Raw genomic sequence first — 23588 nt, forward strand, 5'->3', positions numbered from 1 at the left:
TTAGTTTTATAATCTGGTCCTTTTGCAATAAATGCCAGGATTCCATTTGCCTGTCTTATTCAGTGCTGCACCTGCATCTCCACTTGCTGTGATTCATGCACAAGGACACCCAGATCCCACTGTACTGACCCACTTTAAATGTATTGTCATTTAAATAATAGTTTGCCTTTATATTAATAAGCTCGCACTTATCCACATTATACACCATCTGCCAGATTCTGGTTCATTCTCTTATTCTATCAATATCCATCTGCAAACTTTTCATCACCGCCTGATTTCCTCACCTATTTTAGTATCATCCACGAATTTTGCCATTCTACTGTCTGTTCCTGTTTGCAGGTCATTTAGATAAATATTTCATATTTATTCATGCAAATATTTTTAAATCTAAATATCATTTGTAATAAAAATAGAAAGTGTTGGGGTTGGGGGACAGAATCTCACCAGCTCTGGCAGCATCTGCGGAGCGAGGAAGAGTTAACTATTCGAGTTCAATGACTTCCCTTCAGAACCCTGAAATGCGATTAAAATATCAGTAGCCTTGCTTTAATATTTTTGCTTTGGTTTTATTATGTGCTTGCAGCGAGCTGCCATTCAGAAGGAGTGCTGGGAATTAACATACTACAATTTAGAAAAAAAATAGCTAAACCTAGGCCAATAGAATCGCAGTTATGATTACCACACCCTTTGGATAAAGACTGGAGTAAAAGCGAAGCGGAGCAGTCTGCAATTCAGCACCTCACTCCCGGATTCAAGTTCACACCTCGCTTCCCTCTTGGTAAGTGCACTTTCACCGATTTTACTTATGCTGCCTTGTGTCTTTATTCATTCCGATAAAATAGATCTTGTCAATTTCCATCGATTTCCTGAAAGCTCTTTGCTTCCCAAGTGGGATCAATTACAGTAAATGTCAAGAAAAAAGTGCATTCGATCAGCAGTGATTGGGAAAAGATTTGAAACTTCACTTAATGCAGTAAAGGTTTCAGTTTAGGACAGTGAATGTGGCACATCTGCCGAATGGTTTTGCAGAACTCTACAGCTGTTCATGCAACATCCACACCCTTCTGTAAAATCAACATCGCTTTTTAAAAAAATGGCCCCCGCGGTCCTAATGTCAGACTCAGAAATGTCTGAGACTTTTACTCTCCTTGTAGTTGGGGCGCTGGTGAGAGTGGGGGGGGGGGGGGTGAGGGGGGGGGGGGGGGGGGGGTGAACTGTGATTGACTACAACGCTGCAGGAACATCTTCAGCATCTCCATTTTGAAGGTTTCTCGGAAAACTTTCTGGAGCCAGCGCGGTAGGTTTGTGGTTGCTGTGTTTAGTAGCGGAGGCTGACAGAATACAAGGAGCCTGGAACTGGCTATAAAGCGGATAGACTGTAACTCAGTGCAGCAATCAACTAACTCAGTGGAACTTACAGCAGACTGTCCCCAAGTACAGACTGTAATACAGTGCAGGCTGTATTGGACGAATGGTGTAGACATAAACACACTTTTGACTGGTTCTCCGATTGCATGTGAGTGCAGACTGTAACAAATTAAGTGCAGGCTGTAACAGACTGCTGAATTTCAGCATCGACAGTACTTTGTTTTCCTCTACATTACATTCTAGGCTGTAACTCCGTGAGAGCTTTAACAGCCTGTACTCTAATGTAGATGAAAGCAAAATACTGTCATTGCTGGAATTCTGAAATAAAAATGAAGTGCTGAAGAAAGTCAGCAACCGACAACATTTGTGGGGAGAGAAACAGCGAAACGTTTCGAATTAAGTGTGACTTTTCTGGGAGTTGAGAATTATTTTGGGTTTCCAGCATCTGCAACATTTTGCTTTTGAGTGTTGAAATTACTGCAACTTCTCTTCCAGGTATGCCCATCTTAAAGAAGCCCCTGCGTTTATAGAGTCATAGAGATGTACAGCACGGAAACGGACCCTTCGGTCCAACCTGTCCATGCCAACCAGATATCCCCACCCAAACTCCAAAGCGATTTCCTTATTAACCCCGTTCACTATTATTGCTTTCCATTGGCCTCTTGATACTGTATTTGACAAAGGAACAAAATACAGGCTGTTGCAGACAGCAACTAAGTACAGGCTGTAACCGATTAACAGTGCAGATTGTAATAGACTGTAATGTGCAGCAGGCTGTAACAGACGAACACTGCAGACTGTAATATGAAACAGGCTGTAACAGACTAATAATGCAGATTGTAACAGACTGTAATGTGAAGCAGGCTGTAACAGACTAACAGTGCAGACTGTAATAGACTGTAATATGAAGCAGGCTTTAACAGACTAATAATGCAGACTGTAATAGACTTAATATGAAGCAAGCTGTAACAGACTAATAATGCAGACTGTAATAGACTGTAATGTGAAGCAGGCTGTAACAGACTAACAGTGCAGACTGTAATAAACTGGAATGTGAAGGAGGCTGTAACAGACTAACAGTGCATACTGTAATAGACTGTAATATGAAGCAGGCTGTAACAGATTAATAATGCAGACTGTAATAGACTGTAATATGAAGCAGGCTGTAACAGACTAACAGTGCAGATTGTAATATGAAGCAGGCTGTAACAGACTAATAATGCAGATTGTAATAGACTGTAATGTGAAGCAGGCTGTAACAGACTAACAGTGCATACTGTAATAGACTGTAATATGAAGCAGGCTGTAACACACTAATAATGCAGACTAACAGACTAATAATGCAGACTGTAATGTGAAGCAGGCTGTAACATACTAATAATGCAGACTGTAATAGACTTCAGTGTGAAGCAGGCTGTAACGGACTAACAATGCATATTGTAATAGTCTGTAATGTGAAGCAGGCTGTAACTGATTAACAGTTCATACTGTAATAGACTGTAATACGAAGCAGGCTGTAACAGACTAACAGTGCAGACTGTAATAGACTGTAATGTGAAGCAGGCTGTAACAGACTAACACTGCAGACTGTAATAGACTGTAATGTGAAGCAGGCTGTAACAGACTAACAGTGCAGACTGTAATGTGAAGCAGGTTGTAACAGACTAACAGTGCATACTGTAATAGACTGTAATGTGAAGCAGGCTGTAATGGGCTAACAGTGCATACTGTAATGACTGTAATGTGAAGCAGGCTGTAACAGATTAACAATGCAGTCTGTAATAGACTGTAATGTGATGCAGGCTGTAATAGACTAACAGTGCAGACTGTAATATGAAGCAGGCTGTAACACACTAATAATGCAGACTGTAACAGACTAATAATGCAGACTGTAATAGGAGGCAGGCTGGAACAGCACAAACTGTGATAGACTTTAATGTGAAGCAAGTTGTAAGAGACTAATAATGCAGACTGTAATAGACTGTAATAGGAGGGAGGCTGTAACAGTTCTGTCACCACACTATAGGAAGGATGTGGAGAAGGTGCAGAGGAGGTTTACTGGAAGGTTGCCTGATTTGGAGTGTATTAGCTATAAGGAGGTTCGATGAACTTGGATTGTTTTTCCCTCGAGTGTCTGAGGCTGAGAGGTGACCTGAGAGAAGAGTATAAATTTATGAGAGTTTTGGATAGAGTGGATAGTCAGAGTTATTTTTCCAGGGTGGAAATGTCAAATGGGAGGGGGAATAGGTTTTAAGGTGAGAGGGAGAAAGTCTTAAAGATGTTTGAGGCCAGCTTTTTTGACACAGAGGATGCTAGGTTCTTGGAACACACTACCAGTGGATTAGTTTAGACTGGCACCATGGTCAGTACATACATGGTGGGCCGAAGGGTCTTTCTTCTGCTGTGTAACAGACCTTTCTAGTTCAGGCGGTAAGAGACTGACTTGGTGCAGGTTGTAATAGACCGTACTACGACACAGAGTGTAACCACAGTGGGGTGGGAGTAACCAGGAACTGCCGCCTGGTTACTCCCGATCGCTGATCCCGATCACTTTGGGTTCTGTTGATTTGTAAATCTTAAGGATGTGGCGTTGCATGGGTTAATGAATCCGGAGTGTTGTCACTGTCAGCGTTGATTGGATTTTAATGCCTTCTTTTCCCCTTAAAGTAGTGTTTTTATTTCTAACGGAGTAGAAGTATAAGTCGCAAAAGTCTGAGTGATGAGGGAAAAGTATAGATATTTGAGTTCCAGGTTAGTACCGTGGTGACAATCGCATGTAATCCTACGCTGTTGGCTGTGAGCAGGATGTGGGCTAGGTCCATTCCGGTATAAACCTCTTCCGTTCCTTATTCCTTCCTCTATTTGCGCACTCGCTTGCATCTCTTGATTTGAAGAGTGCTGTGCCTCCTGTTCAGGGTGTTTATTGGCAATGCCCTGCTACTCTCCTGTGCCCAGTATTAGGTACTGGGAGTAACTGGGCTGGGCTGGGCTGGCAGCCGGGGGGGCGGGTGGAGTTTGGGAAGCAAACGCCTCCAGTTTCATACCTACTATTGGTCCTTCTAGGTGAACAACAAAATCCCAATTAATACCAAACCCTGCAATCACTGATCTAAAACCAGGGTCAATTCAAACCACTAGTACGAAGCTGCAGAAGACATTGATGTTAACTTTCAGAATAATGCTGCTTCCCTGAATTACATTGTCCTATTCCCCATATTGTTTAATTTCCCACTTTCCAGCAACAAGCTAAAACACTTGTAAAAAATTCGGTAATAGACAGATTAGGTTAGATTAGATTCACTACAGTGTGGAACCAGGCCCTTTGGCCCAACTAGTCCACACTGACCCTCTGAAGAGTAGCCTACCCAGACCCATTTCCCTCTGACTAATGCACCTAGCACTATGGGCAATTTAGAATGGCCAATTCACCTGACCTGCACATCTTTGGACCATGGGAGGAAACCCACACAGACACAGGGAGAATGTGCAAACTCCACACAGACAGTCACCTGAGGCTGGAATCGAACCTGGGAACGTGGTGCTGTGAGGCAACAGTGCTAACTACTGAGTCACCTGTGCCACCCTATTAAAAAATGACCCCAATCCCTGGCTTAGGATGATTCAACAATTATTGTTACAATGAATTCCACATTTCAACCAACTGAAATGATAAGATTTCTTTTTAACTCCTCATTTGGATTATCTTCCTGCCCTGAGTACTGTCAGTAAATTATCATTATTTGCAACTTAAAATCCTTTAGACTTTTGTAGACTATCCTTAGCCTATTCCCACAAACCTCTCCTTTCAAAGTTAATGCAAATTGCATGCAACTTCCTGGAAGATCATTTATGACCCATCATTATTGTAATAGCACACACCATATGTTTCACAACAAAACAGAGAAAACAGGCACAGGAGGAGAGGCCATTCAGCCCTTTGAGCCTGCTGCGTCCTTCAGTGTGGTCATGGCTGATCCTGTATCTCAAATGTCATATTTCTGCTTTCCCTCCATACACTTTAATATCTAAAAAAACTCATTAACCTCTTTCAGTGACCCAGCCTCCACAGCGTTCTGTGGGAGCAAATTCTGCAAGTTGACCACCTGCTAAGAGATGTTTCCTCATCTCAGTCATAAGTTGCCTCCCCTGTATCCTGAGGTTGTAAGCCCTGGTTTTAGATTCCCCAATCAGGGAAAGCAGCCTCCCTGCAACTAGTTTCAGTCAAAACCCCTCTTAGTCTTCCAAACTCTAGTGAGTACAGGCTCAGTCCAACCAATCTTTCTTTATGGAACAGATCTTCCATCCTCAATATCAGTTTAGTGAACATCCATTGCACTCCCTCTATAGTTAGTGAACCAAAACTGCACACAATACTCTCACCAAAGCCCTGTGTAACTGCACTAGGTCGTCCCTCCCTCTGAAATCCAATCCTCTTGCAATGAAGGCGAACATATCATTTGCCTTCCTCATTTCTTGCTGTAATTCCCTGTCTACTTTCACTGAATCACGTATAAGGACATCCAGCTCCCTTTATGCATCCACATTTCCCAAACAAGCAGTCCCTGGGTTGCGAATGTATTCTGTTCTTCAATCCATTCACAAATTAATTTGTACACAAGTTAGAACACGCAGGTCAATATAAAATAGTGATTTGTAAGTACAGGAACTGTTTGTAGTTTGGACCTTTAAAATTACAGCACTGTTTGGGATCACGTTCATAAGTACATTCGTAAGTATGGAAATCAGATCCCCTGTGTATCACCATTTAAATCCTACTCTGCCTTTCTGTTTCCACTGAAGTGTAAAAATGCACGTTGGTACACTATTTTGCATCTGCCCCGTGTTTACCCACACGCTCAAGTTGTCTAGATCATCCGTAAGCTACCTTGCATCCTCCCTACACCCCCACCTAGTTTTAGTAAATTGGCAAAAAGTAAACACTCCGCTGGAATTCAAACATCAAATGCCTTAGCAGCACCTAGAATTCTAACATGCTACTCATTGTGCCGCTGTTAAAACATAATTTATTCCCCAGAAGATTCAGTAAAATGTCAAACTGATTGGGAGGGATAAATTCTCAAAACTTTTGTATTTCTAAAGTCAATTTAAATTCGACTTTAAATAATTGAGAAAGAAATGCATGAAAAACCAGAGGAGTGGCCATTACTTTCCAAATATACCAAAATGCTAGTGAGGTTTTATTTCTGTTTTTAAAAATCTTAAAAGATTTGTTCGTAGAAGTAGTCTTGATAAACCTACCAACGTGAGTGTCAAGCACAAGTTGGAATAGTCGAAGAGTTAGTTATTAAACAACCTTCTCAGGGAATTGAGAATTCAAATTTTAAGTGGTTACATGTCTTGCAATGGATAAGCTTTACAGTGATCTCAGAGGATTAACTTTCTCTTTGTCCTGACAAGATACCATTTTCTTGATCAGCTTGGAATCAAATCAGTGCCAGAGTGGCACTGTATTAAGATATTTATTGGACCATCTGGTCTCAGTCTCTTTCAAGCAATAGAGAACTAAATTAAGACATTCAAATTGAATCATAAATTTAACACTGGGACATAGGGTGGGGCAATTCTGCAGTGCCATAAGTGCAAAAGATTGTTTTTAACCTCATGAATATCCAAATTTTGTAACCATTTTGTTCTCACTCATTTTAAAGTCTTGACTTTTTTTTACTGGAATAGGTTCTAATTTTTGTTTCAGATTTATTACCAAAGCCCTCATCTGTTTTTAGTTAATTCTTTCCTGTGGGTAAATTACAAAAAGATGCTGGCATTTACTGAGTGTCTGTACTGCTCCAGATAGTCGCTACATTGTAAAATGGAGGATATAGAAAGCCACTGCATTTCACAGATGATTTGGGTCATTGCCAACCTATCTTGAATCTTATTACATGTACTGACGTTTCTTTGAAATTGTCCACAGACAAAAACAAAATTTAAACCTCAGCATTCTGTTTGTTGTCCTTGCTTATTGCTGATGTAAATCCCCAGTTATCCACGAGCCAGTCTCCTTTACTCCCCACAGATAATGGCTTTTCACAAGGCCTTTGAGAATGCTGGCAAAACGCCTGGGCTGACCGTGTGGAGGATTGAGAAAATGAATCCTGTCCTCGTTCCTGAAAATCTCCATGGGAGTTTTTACACGGGCGATGTCTACATTGTATTCTATACAACTCCAGATTTTAACTATAATGTCCATCTCTGGTTAGGTAAGTCTATGTTCATATTTGCATGCGGATTTTAATGCAATATTGATTAAAGCAGTTTGTTTTAAGTATTTTAGGCTGATATTTGATTAAATACTTTCTTCCAGGAAAAGAGTGCAGTCAAGATGAATCTGGATCTGGTGCCATTTTGTGTACTCAACTGGATGACTGTCTCGGTGGCAAACCTAAACAGTATAGAGATGTACAAGGCAGTGAGTCCAACATGTTCGTGGGCTATTTTAAAAATGGACTTGTATACAAGGTAATGTAGACAATAAACATGACCTTTATGGCCTCAAAACAGAAATTGCTAGAAAAGCTCATCACATCTGGCAGCATCTGTGGAGACAAATCAGAGTTAATGAGCAGCATGGTGGCTGAGTGGTTAGCACTGCGGCCTCATGGTGATAGGGACTCAGGTTTGATTCCAGCCTCAGGTGACTGTCTGTGTGGAGTTTGCACATTCTCCCTGTGTCTGAGTAGATTTTGTCCCACAGTCCAAAGATGTAACGGTTAGGTTGATTGGCCAAGCTAAATAAGACCATAAGACATAGGAGTGGAAGTAAGGCCATTCAGCCCATCGGGTCCACTCTACCATTTACTCATGGCTGATGGGCGTTTTAATTTCACTTACCCACACTCTCTCCGTAGCCCTTAATTCCTTGCGAGATCAAGAATTTATCAATCTCTGCCTTGAAGACACCCAATGTCCTGGCCTCCACTGCACTCCATGGCAATGAATTCCACAGGACCACCACTCTCTGGCTGAAGAAATGTCTCCTCATTTCCACTCTAAATTGACCCCTTATAATTTTAAAACTGTGCCCATAGGTCCTAATCTCCCCGCCTGATGGAAACATCCCAGCGTCCACCCTTTCCATGCCATGCATTATCTTGTAAGTTTCTATTAGATCTCCCCTCAACCTTCTTAACTCTAATGAACACAATCCCAGGATCCTCAGCCGTTCATCATATGCTAGGCCTATCACTCCAGGGATCATCCATGTGAATCTCCGCTGGACACGCTCCAATGCCAGTATGTCCTTCCTGAGGTGTGGGGCCTAAAATTGGACACAGTATTCTAAATGGGGCCTAACTAGAGCTTTATAATGTCTCAGAAGCACATCACTGCTTTTATGTTCCGACCCTCTTGTGATAAATGACAACATTACATTTGCTTTCTTAATCACGGACTCAACCTGCAAATCGACCTTTAGAGAATCCTGGACTAGCACTCCCAGATCCCTTTGTACTTCGGCTTAATGAATTTTCTCACTGTTTAAAAAATAGTCCATGCCTGTATTCTTATTTCCAAAGTGCAAAACTCACATTTGCTCACATTGAATTTCATCAGCCATTTCTTGGACCACTCTCCTAAACTGTCTAAATCTTTCTGCAGCCTCAGTACTCCCTGCCTGTCTGCCTAACTTCGTATCATCAGTGAACTTTGCCAGAATGCCCCCAGTCTCTTTATCCAGATCATTAATATACAAATTGAACAGCTGCAGCTCCAACACTGAGCCTTGCAGGACCCCACTTGTCACCAGCTGCCATTCCGAACAAGAACCTTTTTTCCCAACTCTCCGCCTTCTGTCAGACAGCCAATCCCTAATCCGTGCCAGTAGCTCGAACATTTACTCAACAGCCTCCCGTGAGGCACTTTATCAAAGGCCTTTTGGAAGTCTAGATAGACAACATCCACTGGGTTTCCCTGGTCTAACCTACTTGTTACCTCTTCAAAGAATTTTAACAGGTACACAACCTCCCCTTCCACTGTGGAGACTGATACAAAGTACTATTAAGTTCTTCAGCTATTTCCTTATCTCTCAGCACTAGCCTTGCTGCATCAATTTGGAGCACCCAATTTCTACTTTTGCCTCTCACTTGTTTTTTGTGTATTGAAAGAAACTTTTACTATCATTTCTAATATTGCTGGCTAGCTTACCTTCATATTTGATCCTCTCCTTTCTTATTTCTCTCTTTATTATCCTCTGTTTGTGTTTGCAGACTTCCCAATCTTCTGATTTCCCAGTGCTCGTGGCCACTTTATAGGCTCTCTATTTTTCTTTGATACATTTCCTGACTTCCTTTGTCAGCCATGGCTGTCTAATCCCTCCTCGGAATTTTTTTTTTCTTTAGGGATGAACCTCTGTACTGTGTCATAGATTCTTTTGTGTGGATTTTTTCAAATTTCTAGACCATACAAAATTCAATCAGTTCCTAATTTTGGCCGGTTAATGAGCATTTAAATTTCAATTGTAGCTTTTAGATCTGTCTAACTGGCTGTGACGAAGAGTCATTAAAGCAGCTGAATGATAGACCAGGAGGCACTATTTAAACAATTCAGGGACTTGTGGTGTGGTAACCTCACTAAATCTGCTCCAGGAGCTCCAGCCTCAAAAGCTAAAGATGGTAGAAATCTGAAAGAATCACAGAGAATGCTGGAGAAATTCTGCACACCTGGCATATGTGGAGCAAGGAACAAAGTTAATGTTTCAAGCCCAGAATGTCTCATCTTTCAATATGTCCTCAAGAAGAATCATTCTGGACTTGAAATGTTAATTCTGTTCCTCTCTCTACAGAAATTGCCAGACCTTTTGACTTTTTCTAGCATTCTTAGAGTTTGTTTCAGATGTCCAGGATTTTGTTTTGAATACAACTCAGGAGCAATCTTACATGAAGCATTCTTTCACTCCATGTCCTGGCATGTAACTTGCATAACAATGGTTTATCAAGTGAAATTCTCTCAGGAGAATTTAAGATATGCACATGTAAAAAAATAATTAAAATGTCACAGAAGCTGGAAATTTGAATCAGAAACAAAATGAGTTAAAGAAACTCAGCAGGCCTGGCAGCATCTGTGGAGAGACCATTAAGCCATAAGATGTAGGAGCAAAAGGAGGGCATAGAACATAAACATTACAGCGCAGTACAAGCCCTTCAGCCCTCGATGTTGTACTGACCTGTGAAACCAATCTGAAGCCCATCTAACCGACAGTATTCCATCATCATCCATATATTTATCCAATGGCAATTAAAAGCCCTTACAGTTGGTGAGTCTACTACTGTTACAGGCAGGGCATTCCACACCCTTACTATTCTGAGTAAAGAACCTGCCTCTGAAATCTGTCCTATATCTATCCCGCCTCAATTTAAAGCTACGTGCTCTTGTGCTAGCCATTACCATCAGAGGAAAAAGGCTCTCCCTGTCCATCCTATTTAATCCTCTGATCATCTTGTATGTATCCATTAAGTCACCTCTTAACCTTCTCTCTAACGAAAACAGCGTCAAGTCCCTCAGCCTTGTTAGACCTTCCCTCTATACCAGGCAACATCCTGGTTAATCTCCTCTGCACCCTTTCAAATGTTTCCACATCCTTTCTATAATGCAGCAGTCAGAACTGTACGCAGTACTCCAAGTGCGGCTGCACCAGAGTTTTGTACAGCTGCAACATGACCTCATGGCTCTGAAATTCAATCCTCTACCAATAAAAGCTAACACACCGTATGCCTTCTTAACAACCCTATCAACCTGGGTGGCAACTTTCAGTGATCTGTACACATGAACAATGAGATCTCTCTGCACATCCAAACTACCAAACATTTTACCATTAGCCCAGTACTCTGTATTCCTGTTACTCCTTCCAAACTGAATCACCACACACTTTTTTATATTAAACTCCATTTGCCATCTCTCAGCCCAGCTCTGCAGCTTATCTATGTTCCTCTGTAACCTGTAACATCCTTCTGCACTGTCCATAACTCCACCAACTTTAGTGTCATCCACAAATTTACTAACCCATCCTTTTATGCCTTCATCAGGTCATTCATAAAAACGGCAAACAGTAATGGCCCCAAAACCGATCCTTGCAGTACACCATTAGTAACTGAACTCCAGGATGAACATTGCCCATCAACCACCACCCTCTGTCTTCCTTCAACTAGCTAAGTTCTGATCCCAACCGAGAAATTACCCTCAATCCCATGCCTCCATATTTTTTGCAATAGCCTACTGTAGGGAATCTTATCAAATGCTTTACTGAAATCTATATACACCACATTAACTGCTTTACCTCCATCCACCTGTTTGGTCACCTTCTTAAAGAACTCAATAAGGTTTGTGAGGCACGCCCTACCTTTCGCAAAACCGTGCTGACGATCCCTAATCAAATTATTCCTTCTAGGTTGTTATAAATCCTATCACTTATAATCCTTTCCAACATTTTACCCACATCCAAAGTAAGGTTCACTAGTCTGTAGTTACCAGGGTGGTCTCTACTCCCCTTGTTGAACAAGGGGACAATATTTCTATCCTCCAGCCTGGCACTATTCCTGTAGACAATGACGCCATAAACATCAAAGCCAAAGGCTCTGCAATTTCCTCCCTAGCTTTCCAGATAATTTTAGGAATAGTCCCATCCAGCCCAGGAGATTTATCTATTTTCACACTTTCCAGAATTGCTAACATCTCCTCCTTATGCTCCTTACGCCCATTCAGCCCTTTACGCCTGATTTGCCGTTCAAGGCTGAGTAGATAACGTTCAACTCCATTTTCCTGCCTTTTCCTCATAACCCTTGCTTCCCTTACAGATTAGAAATCTGTCTTTGTCAGCCTTGAATATACTTAAAGACCCAATCTCTACAGCCCTCTGCAGTAAACAATTCCACAGATTGACTGTCCTCTGAAAGAAAACAAAATCCTCCTCATCTCTGTCTGAAAGAGGCAACCCCTTACTCTGAGAATATGCCCTGTGGCCCAAGGGGAAACAACCTTTTCACGTCTAGCCTGTCAAGTTCCTTAAGCATCTCGTATGTTTTAACGAGGTCATCTTCTAAATTCCAATGAATACAGGCCCAAACCACGTAGCTGCTCCTCATAAGACATTCCCTCTATATCAGCATCAGCCTAGTGAACCTCTTCTGGATTGTATCCAATGCTGGTATATCTTTCCTTAGATAGGGGCCTTAAACTGTTCGCAGTGTTCTGGTTGTTGTCCAACTGTTGTTGTATATAGTTTTAGAAAACTTCACTATTTTTGTACTCCATTCTCTTTGAAACGAAGTCCATTTGTCTTCCTTATTCCTTCTGAACTTGGATGCTAACTTTTTTGTGATTCATGCACAAGGACTCCAAATCCCTTTTTTTTCATAGCTTTCTGCAGTCTTTCTCCATTTAAATAACATTCAGCTCCTCTATTATTCCTGCCAATGTGCTTAATCTCACATAACCTCAATAAAAAAGAAGCACATTGTCAAAATGGTGAGTGGTTGCAAAGCTCTGAAATGCTGAAAAATCTGGCTGTCATAGTGCGTGAATGGCAGATGGTCAGTATGCAGTAATAGCAAATAACCAGGAAAGCTAACAAAATTACATGGTTCATTGTGAGGGGAATTAAATGCAAGAGTAAGGAGGTTATCCTTCAGTTATAGAGGGCATTGGTGAGACCACACCTGGAGCTCTGTGTTCAATACTGCTCACTGTATGCATTCAAGAATATTAACACATTGAAAGCAGTTCAGAGAAGGTTTACTAGACTAATTGCCTTATGAGGAAAGGCTTGTCAGGCTAGGCCTGTATCCTCTGGAATTTAGAAGAATTGGAGGTGACTTGAAGCATACAGATCCTGAGTGGAATTGACTGGGTGAATGTTGAAAGGATATTTCCTCTCGTAGGAGAATCTAAAACTATGGGGTCATAGTTTAAAAGCAAGGGCATTGCCCATTTACGTCAGAGATAAGGAAAGTCTTCATCTCGCAGAAGATTATGAGTCTTTAGAATATTCCTTCTTCAAAAGCAGTGGATGCAGAATCTTTAAATATTTTTAAGGCGGATGTCGGTCAATTCTTAATTACCAAGGGGATAACAAATTATTGGGGTTCCGCAGGTGTGCAGAGTTGAGGTTAAAATCAGACCAGCTAGGACGTTATAGAATGATGGAGCAGGCTCAAAGGCCTAAGTAGCCTACTCTTGTTCCCTATTCATATGTTCTATTTTCCCACATTCTATTCAATCTGCCAACTTTTGGCCCACTTGCTTAAACTGTCTTTATGTCTTTGCACCCTCTGGATGTCATCCTTACCACTTGCCCTCCAACATTGTGACTCCTTTGGAATGGCATTGCATTTAACTTGTTAACTGTTCCTTTCTCCACAGATAATGAGTCTCCAGCACGTTCCCTTTCTTACTTTGAACTCTCTGTTTTAATACACTATTCTAGTCTTTTACTCTGTCGCTTCTTAATTTCTCCCAATTTAGACAACTGAAGCGAAGAAGGCAGCAGAGGATCTATTACATGAGGATAAAATAAGTGAACAGTCAGGACAGTGGTAGATTAACTATCATATATAAAGGTGCAATGGAAGACAAATGAATAATATGTGTCACAACATAAATACAACTGAAAGAGCCAGGGATGAAATTGAAAGAGATTTTGGCAGTTTAATTGACTTGATATTCAATAAGTCCAAGCAATGACAGCAGCAATCAGCAAAACAAATAAACATTCAGGGAAGCTAACCTATTGCTGGAGTCACATCACATCTGGTGTATTGTATCTAGTTAGGGCTACTAACCTCAAGCCCTGAAGGTGATTCTCGGGACCACATTTCCTTTGTGTGTGCGACAAGTATAGTGCTGTCAATCTGCAGAGTATTTCCATAGTTAGATCTCTCTAAAAGCATTGGCAAATTCTTCACTTTTCGTGGTCCATTTCAGAAGTAAGGAAGCAAGGTTGAGTTGAGTGTTGGCTACAACCTACAATCCATCCTAAGTCTAAGTACCTGCTTTGTTGTCAGTATCAGCTGGTACCCTGCCTGTATAATCATGTTTCAGCTTTAATGCTTTAAATGTAGGGCCCACAAATGGAAGCTTTAAAGAGGTATTGATTTTTTTTTCCATTTCTTAATGTTTAAATAATTTATCAAAAAAAAACTAAACACAATGGATTCTAAGCATGAAAGCTGTTTTTAAATTTACTTCAGTTCCTAATGGAACCTAACAGTACATAATTGACATTCTTTTTAGTTGTTCATGGAAAATGGAAACTCCACAACCAAACTACATCATGCTTTTTAAAAGTAACTTGCATTAGTGAGAATTAAATCTCAATAAAGGTACCAATGCTGGTTTGTGTAAGGAGTTGCACATTCGTAGCCTGACCTGGAACTAATGAATGCGGAATTTGCTGGCGAGTGTAGAGCTGAGATATCTGCCAGGCTGCTTCTTTTTGAAGGGGGGTACCAATTATCTATTCGAGCACCCTGTGCACAGCTTTGCCCAATGGGAATGTTGCATCCCAAATGAGATTGGCTGGGATAGGAATACCATAAAATCATAAGGCATAGAAAGCCATTTGGCCCATTGAGTCTTCTCCTGAATTCAGTGAGGTTGTGGCTGATCTGATAATCTTCAACTCACCATCTCTGCTTTGATTCCCTGACTGATTATAAATCACTACAGTAGACAAGGCATACATTGACTGCTGTCTGAGAGAAAATAAAATTCCTCCTAATCTCTATCTGAAATAGGCAACTCCTTTCTGTGAGAAGTTGTCCTCTAGCCCAAGGGGAATCAAGCTTCCTGCATCTACCCTGTCAAGTCCGCTAAGAATTCCCTGTATGTTTCAATAAAGGCAGCCCTGTATTCTAAACTCCTTTAAATACAGGGCCAACCTACTCAACCATTCCTGAAAAGGAAATCCTTCCATAGCTGGGATCAGCCCAGTGAAGATTCTTTCGCCTCCAAAGCTAGTATGTCTTTCCTGAGGTTAGGGGTCTGAAGCTGTTCATATATTCCAGCTGTGGTCTGACTCGTGCCTTGTACAGTTCAGGGAATTTTGAATGTGGGATGAATGCGTCAGGAAAATAGCAATTTCTCTTTTTTGTACCAAGTGTTAATGCCAACCATTCAGGGAGCTGAAGGTTGGGTTATTTTTAGAGTGAAGTTTTCTTTATTACACCTGTATCATATCTCTGTATTCCATGTCTGTCATTTTTATAGCATGTCTGTCACATTTACTTTGCTGTCAATTTACAATTCCATGGAATTAGCTTTAGACTGTAATCCGATTCCTTTCACTCAGGATCTTTCAAGCCGCAGTTCTGAGGAAGGGTCACTCAAGCTGAAACGTAAACTCTGATTTCTCTCCACTGGTACTGCTGGACCTGCTGAGCTTTTATAGCAATATCTGTTTTTGTTTCTGATTTATAGCATCTGCAGTTCTCTCGGTTTTCCTTAATATGATCAGATTGGTTTCGAGTATATCCCAGGCCCCAGACTATATCCTATGATATGCAGAACTCAAAAGATTAATTCTGATGCATTATTTAACATTCCCCACATTTTCCAGAAACATAATTCAGTTGTAAACTGTTATGAAGAAGTAATAAAAATGTTTTTATTCATCCAAGTGCAGTATCTTCACTGTCTCCACTGCCAAAAGCACTGTCAGATGAGTTCGTTGGGCCTGCTTAAAAGGTTTCCAGACCGCTGGTGTTTCTGAACAGTATATTTCTCAACTGGAACAGTTACTGTATATTTATCTTAACCTAGGTTAAACATTAGAAACCCATGACAATATAAATACAAGAACCTGTGGGACATGATGAGATATTTTGGTCTTATTTTCTAAAATGTAACTCACTTCATAACGTTCTGCAGTATTTACAATTTTGTGTTACCTTTGCAGGAAGGAGGGGTTGCATCTGGATTTGCACATGTAGTTACCAATGATATCAATGTCAGGAGACTGTTACATGTTAAGGGCAGGCGCAATGTGAGAGCCCATGAAGTGCCTTTCAGTTGGTCCAGCTTTAACAATGGAGATTGCTTCCTCATTGATGCAGGAGTGGTGAGTGCTTCATGTTAAAGTCTCATAGCAACAGCAGCATGTTTATACTTTGATCCTTATTGCTTTTCACAAGCTTACCTATTGTATGCTATCACCCTGGTTATGAAGTTGAGGATTGATATCCCTAAATTGTGCTAATGCAAGCCAACCTACCTCATGATTTCCTTTCCTCTTAATTTTCTTTGACCTGGAGTTGTCCTGATTCCACAGGTTCCAGCCAGTCTTTGTTAACTTTACTCACAGGCCTGCTTTACATGGGAGCACAAATCAGCAACAATAACTTATATTTATGTAGCACCTTTAACATAAAACATTGCTCCAAGGTGAGTCACAGCATCACAATCAAAATTTGACACCAAACCACTTCAAGAGACAGTGGAATGAATGACCAAAAGATTGGTCAAAGAGATTTTACAAAGTGCCTTAAAGGAGGGAACGGAGAGAGCACAGTTTAGGGAAGGAAGCCCAGAGTTGAAGGCTTTTGCAGCTGAAGACGTACCAACAATGGAGAAGTGACCAAAATAAGGTTTGCTCAAGAGGTTAGACAGTGGGAGGATGTGAAGGACTATAGTGTGACTATGGAAAGGCTTGGAAAATAAGCATGAAAATTTTTTACGTTGAGATGTTGCTGGACTAAGAACCAATATAGATCAACAAGTACAGAAATGCTAGGAGAATAAGGTTTGCAGCGATGGTCTTATATTTATAAATGGTAAAATACAAGAGGCCAACTAGGAATATATTAAAATAGTCAGGTCTAAAGGTAATAAAGGCATGAATGGGGAGTTTAGGACTGAGGCAGAATCAGAGTTGAGTGATATTACAAACTGCACATAGGAGGTCTCAGTGAAGGTCAGCAATGTCGTTTTTAAGCTGCAACTCAAAGAAACTGAATGGAGATGAGATTTAGGGAAGGAGTTGGTCCTGCAACATCGCAAGGTAAATATTTTCATGCTTACTTTTCAAGCCATCCTTCACATCCTCCCACTGTCTAACACTCAAATTCTGGCCTCTTGAGCAAACCTTATTTCAGTCACTGCTCCATTGTTGGCGCGTCTTCAGCTGCAAAAGCCTTCACCTCTGGGATTCCTTCCCTAAACTGTGCTCTCTCCGTTCCCTCCTTTAAGGCACTTGTTAAAATCTCTCTGACCAGTCTTTAGGTCATTTATTGTAGCATCTCTTGAAGTGGCTTGGTGTCTAATTTTGATTGTGATGCTGTGACGCATCTTGGAACAATTTTTTTTATGTTAAAGGCGTTTAATTACAGGCCACAGATACAGTCTTATATAAGATCTTAAACACTCATTAACTGTGTTTCGCTATGTCTTTAAATGTCTGGGGAATGTTCTGGGTGAGTATCTTTTTGATCTTTAAAATTCAAGGACAAGCCCAGATTGTATATGCTTCCACACTAAGGCATGCATATATGTTGCTTTGCACAAGCGAAAGTAGGAATCATCATGTAATGGGAAGTGCCTGAATCACCACCAGCATTGTTATTGACACTGTGCACTGTAAATTATTGTAATCATCTCAATCTAAAGCAGAGAGACTGGGGTAAAGTGCAATTCACAAAAGGCAAAATGAAAAGGCTGAGGATAGGGATGGCGGATGCAAAGTTGGGTTACAGTGCCTTTTTCAAGTTTAAGCTATTGATCAAAAGATGATTTACAAACATTAATGGCAATCGGAGAGCTATACTTTAAACGGGCAAAGATGCAATTACCATGATTATACTCAAGTACAGTTTTAGGAAATGGTTGAACTTTGGAATTGCAGATGATCTATCAGTGGAATGGATCAAAGAGCAACTTTCAAGAGCGAATAAAGTGCTGTCAGCTTGCGAAAAGTATCCGTGATGGAGAGAGGATGGGCCGTGCCAACATTGAATCGGTAGATGAAGGAAGTGAGCCATCACATGTTATTGAGGTGAGTATATGGAGGACACATGGGGGTTTATTGTGGTGTTTATCATAGGCTGGAAGAGTTCCACAAGATTAAATGTTGCCTCTTTTTTTTCATGACAGTTACTGGGTACCAAGCCACCCATTCCAGATGCAACTGTTGAGGATGTGAAAGCAGATAAAGCCAGCAAGACAAAAGCCAAACTCTACATGGTAACCATCTCCTTTTAATAGAGCATGTTTGATAATGTAGGATTTCTATTCCAATTCTTGGTGCTGCAGTTTTCTCAATTAACAGCAGCACTTTCATAAAGTATTACGATAAAACACAAAGTTGGTCACCAAAGCACTGCAATTTCTTTCAGATTTCAGATGCTAGTGGACAGTTGACTCTAACAGAGGTGGCTGCTGAGAATCCATTTTCCATGGCTGCACTTTCTACCAAGGAATGTTATATTCTTGACAATGGGCCAAATGGCCACATATTTCTGTGGAAAGGTAAGAAAATATAGATAATGTAACAAAAATTTCGAAGCTGGAAATTTGAAAAGAAAGTGTAAAACGCTCTCCACTAATTGCAGTTTGTCTCCTGAAACTGACCAGTTTATTCTGAATTTCTGTTTCCTGTTGGTTAGTCAATCCTCTATGCATGTTAATATATCACCCTGAACACGTTGAGCTCTTCTTCAGTGGAATTGTATTGCATTTTCTTATCATTATCTACATGAGCTGCCACTACTTTCTAAATAATAAATTCTAGCATTATCACAGTGACAGATGCTGAATGAATTGGCTGATGGTTTACTGTTTCCTGCCTCTCTTTCTTGAATAGTTATGTTACATTTATGGCTTTCCAGTCCTCTGGGACCTTTGCAGGATTTGGGAGTTTTGAAAGATTAGAACCACTGTCTTCACAATCTCTGCTCACACTTCTTATAAGACTACAGTATACAGATCTACCATCAGCTCAGTTAGTTTCCTGGTACCTTTTCTTGAGCGGAATAGTTAGCATGATCACAAACATGGTCATCAAAATGGCTGACTGTGCAGACAGACCCTGTGACATAACTTCCTGGCACCTCTGAATTAGGATGAATCTGCACATATGCATTTGATATCACATGTTCTGTGCTTAATAATGTCACCGGCTGTGCGTGTGTAAATAGCATTAAAGATCCAAAGTTCCATCTGTGCAGGGGATCCAGGGACTGAGAATCAGGACTGGGGGCAAAAGCTGGGAATGGGAGCAAAGCTTTGAAAGTAACACTGGCTGGTGAACTGTAGAGCCAGGCAGCTCCTTATGAAGGTGAGGGAGAGATAACAGCTCTGAATCTCGACTTTGGGAAGGAGAGAAGATGCCACCAGCATTGAGAACTCCCAATGGCTGGTTCAGTAGGCTATCCTTCCAATTAGAAGGCAGCCGCATCTGTCACTGGCATTTCCAGATGGAATTCCTGCATCTCTGTATTCCTTGAGCCACGTAAGCTTAGTTTGCCCATGCAACACAGCCTCTCTCTCAAAAGAATGTGGGTTTTTAAAATTCCTCCTTCCCTTCTACTTTTGCTTTCCTAATACTATTCGGATGCTTTCTGAGTCTCCTGCTGTGAAAACGGTTGAGGAGTATTTGTTCACAGTCTTTGCTATTCCCACAAACAACCATCAGACGTAAGAGCAGTAGGCCAATCAGCCCATCAAGTCTGTTCCACCATTCAATAAGATCACGATATGATACCCTTCATTCCTTTACAATTTAAAACTCCATCTAACTCAACCTTGAATGCACTTAACCACTCTGCTGTAAATAATTCCACTGATTCTCAACATTCTGACAGAAGAAATTCCTCCTAATCTCTTACTCTGAGGTTATGCCCTCTGGTCCTAGACTCTCCCTACGCTGTCAGGCCCTCTGAGAATTTTGTACTTCCCATTAATAATTCTAAAATCTCATTCTTTAAATGATCAATGGTTACATTTGTGACTTTCTTCCTTTTTATATACTTGTAGAAGCTTTTACTTTCTAATTCATATTTCTTACTAGTTTTCTGCTCTACACCAGTTTCTCCCTCTTTTTTTTAAAGTCATTCTTTACTGCTTTCAAAAGTCTTTTTCCAACCTACTGGGCTACCACTGACTCAGTGGATGTGAAGAACCCTTGGGGGAAATTATTGCTGATAATGTTTACAGGAACAAGTAATCTTTGAAACAGCCGTGGTCACTTTCATCCAAGATGGTGAAACTTGCCATTCAGAAACTGATGACTTATTAATGTCTTCGAGGAGAAAGTGAGGACTGCAGATGCTGGAGATCAGAGCTGAAAATGTGTTGCTGGAAAAGCGCAGCAGGTCAGGCAGCATCCAAGGAACAGGAGAATCGACGTTTCGGGCCTAAGCCCTTCTTCATTATAGGGCACTACCATTATAGGGCAAGCCAAACAAAGAACAGCCAGGGAATTCCTAGAAGCATGGCACTCATCCACAAACTCCATCAACAAACACATCGACCTGGACCCAATATACCGGCCACTACAGCGGACAGCTGAAACTGACAACCGGAAGCGGCAGGGACAGGCCAGTATAAATGCCGGAGGAAACACCACAGAAGCGCTTCACAGGAGGCTCCCAAGCACTGAGGATGTCACCTAGACAGGGGACGAAACGTTTGCAACAAAAATTTCCAGCTCGGCGAACAGAATCACAACAACAGCTAAAAATATTTAGCCTCATGATACCTTGTTTTATCCGGAACAACAGTCAGAATACTGCAATTCACATTGACCACAATGGTGAAGGAGATATTCTGTACAGGACATTGCCCATGTATAACTCCCAAAAGACAGGAGTACTTTTGGGTCTGATGGTTTGCCTGTTTGAATAGATCCTCACTGATCGGACACTTGGGCTGTCCAGTTTAAGTGAGAGAGTTACCTGTGAAAACCTGTCACAACACTAATTGCGATGGATTTGGCCTTGGCCTGACTTGTCTTATTCACCAGGTTTCTGCTGCCAGTTCTCCAGTTTGTTAATTACTAAGGTCCCTTAACGAGATGAAGTTGGATAGGAAACATCAGACAACAATAACTCTGAGGCAGGATTGGAAATTGCTGGAAAAGCTGACCAGTTCTGGCAGTATCTGGAGAGAAATCAGAGTTAACGTTTTGGGCTGATTGACCCTTCCTCAGAATAGCATTTCTGTGCAGTTTTTATAAGATTGTCTGATCAGTTCAAGCTTGCTCTCTTTTTCTTCAGGGTCATTATCTGCTTCACCCAGGCTTTAGTAGCTAAATGCAATATATTATACAAGGAGTCATTCACTGTGACTCTTGGGACTATTACACAGTTAGCATCTAATCTCTTCTGTTTAGTGCTGTAGTCTTCACAAAAAAAGCAACCTTTGTTCCAACATCATCTGGTTATATGGACTACTCAGAAAAGCCCCTGAGCAAGTGAAAGTCCTTTATGTTGACATCTTTCTGTTGATATAGTGAATTTGAAAAATTTTGCTTTGATGAATGTGATAAGATGTGAGACTCCTTGGTGCTCTCCTTTGAAGTACAATTCAAAATGGATACTGCAAGTGAATCTCTTGGGATTTAGGTAGACTTTGTGCAGTCAGCAATGCCTCTCTGATAGGAAATTGTAGGCAATTCACCTGTGGTTTTCTGATAGTTCTGAGCAGGATCTCAGTGTCAGTTCACTGCCACCATGCAGTCTTTTGTAGTTGGAAGTATAACTAATAGCAATCATATGCTTTATATTCCAATTTATGCCATTAGTTAAAATACTTACAACTTCCATACACTGTAAATAATTGCATGTCATGACTACATTAAAGCTCCACTGGCACCATATTTATAAAGTTTAATTTCTTCCTGAAAGTGATGACCCCTGACATCTAGAATTTTGTGTTTTGCTTTTGTTGTGAATTCCCCCAAATTACTTTTTACCAGATGTTTTGATCAGACCTAATTTATCATTTTGTTTCCTCTCACATGGTACCCATTGCATGGACTTGCTAAAGGACTGACTCTTTATGCATGGCCCAAGATATAAGGGAAGAAGTAGGGCATTCAGCCCATCAAATCTGCTTTGCCATTCAGTAGGAGACACCAAAATCCCAGAGGGCCATAATCTTTCTCTGTCATTAGTGAGGGACAACTGGTGATGAATTTAGCCTGGGACTCTCCACACTTCAGGTGAGGGGCAAAGTCAAGAAGGTAGGAGCCTCATAGTGACCACATCACTAAGAAGCTAACCAGCCTACTGAGCTAACCAGCCCCCAATCAATATGACCAGGATTGATCTGGTTTGTGGTTTCATCTCCATTTACCCCTCCACCCAAAGCCTTCATTTCCTCTTCATCAGTCTAAGATAGAGATGAGTTGGAATCTCTTCTCTCAGAGAGTAGTGAAACTTTGGAATTTTTTACCTCAAAGGGCTTCATAGGCTGGGTCATTAAGTTTATCGAGGTGAGTTAGGCAGATTTTTAATCAACAAAAGAATCAAGGCTTTTGGGGAAAAGGCAGGAAAGTGGATTTAGGAACAGCTGAATTGGCTTTCATTAGGTTAGGGATTGAGTTTAAGAGCTCAATTGCAATTCTATAAAGCCCTGGTTAGACCGCATTTGGAATGTTGTGTTCAGTTCTGGTCGCCTTATTATAGGAAGGATATGGGAGCTTTAGAGAGGATGCAGAGGAGATTTACCAGGATGCAGCCTGGACTGAAGGGCTTGTCTTATGAAGAAAGATTGAGGGAGCTAGTGTTTTTTCTCATTGTAGTGAAGAAGGATGAGAGGTGACTTGACAGAGGTGTACAAGATGATGAAAGTCATAGATAGAGTGGATGGCCAGAGACTTTTTCCCAGGGTGGAAACGGCTATCACGAGGGGGCATAATTTTAAGGTGATTGAAGGAAGGTTTAGGGGAGATGTCAGAGTTAGGTTCTTTATGGACAGTTTGGTGGGTGTGTGGAATGCACTGCCAGCAGATGCATTGGGAAATTTAAGAGACTCTTGGATAGGCATATGGATGAAAGGAAAATGTAGGGAATGTAGGTTAGTTTGATCTTAGAGTAGGATAAAAGGTTGGCACAACATCTAGGGTTGAAGGGTCTGTACTGTGCTGTACTGTTCTATATTCTATGTTCTATCAGATCAGCTGTGATCTCACTGAACAGCAGAGCAGTTTCCATTGGCCAAATGGTCTACTTCTGCTGCTACATGTTATGGTCTTCTCCATCGAAATCTATCCAAAT

General features: G+C 41.0%; 1 protein-coding gene across 1 annotated transcript in view; it reads left to right on the forward strand.

Annotated features, from left to right (window-relative positions):
* Positions 1–622: 622 nt before the first annotated feature.
* Positions 623–23588, forward strand: part of LOC122554183 (adseverin-like) — a 44320-nt gene continuing 21354 nt past the window's right edge. The window contains exons 1-7 of the mRNA XM_043698821.1: positions 623–778; positions 7406–7589; positions 7694–7848; positions 16274–16435; positions 18215–18364; positions 18463–18552; positions 18705–18837. Coding sequence (XP_043554756.1) covers positions 7409–7589; positions 7694–7848; positions 16274–16435; positions 18215–18364; positions 18463–18552; positions 18705–18837 — 871 coding nt within the window. The 5' untranslated portion in view covers positions 623–778; positions 7406–7408. The remainder of the gene's footprint in view (positions 779–7405; positions 7590–7693; positions 7849–16273; positions 16436–18214; positions 18365–18462; positions 18553–18704; positions 18838–23588) is intronic.

The sequence above is a fragment of the Chiloscyllium plagiosum genome, chromosome 11 (assembly GCF_004010195.1).
Source record: "Chiloscyllium plagiosum isolate BGI_BamShark_2017 chromosome 11, ASM401019v2, whole genome shotgun sequence".
Lineage (NCBI taxonomy): Eukaryota > Metazoa > Chordata > Chondrichthyes > Orectolobiformes > Hemiscylliidae > Chiloscyllium > Chiloscyllium plagiosum.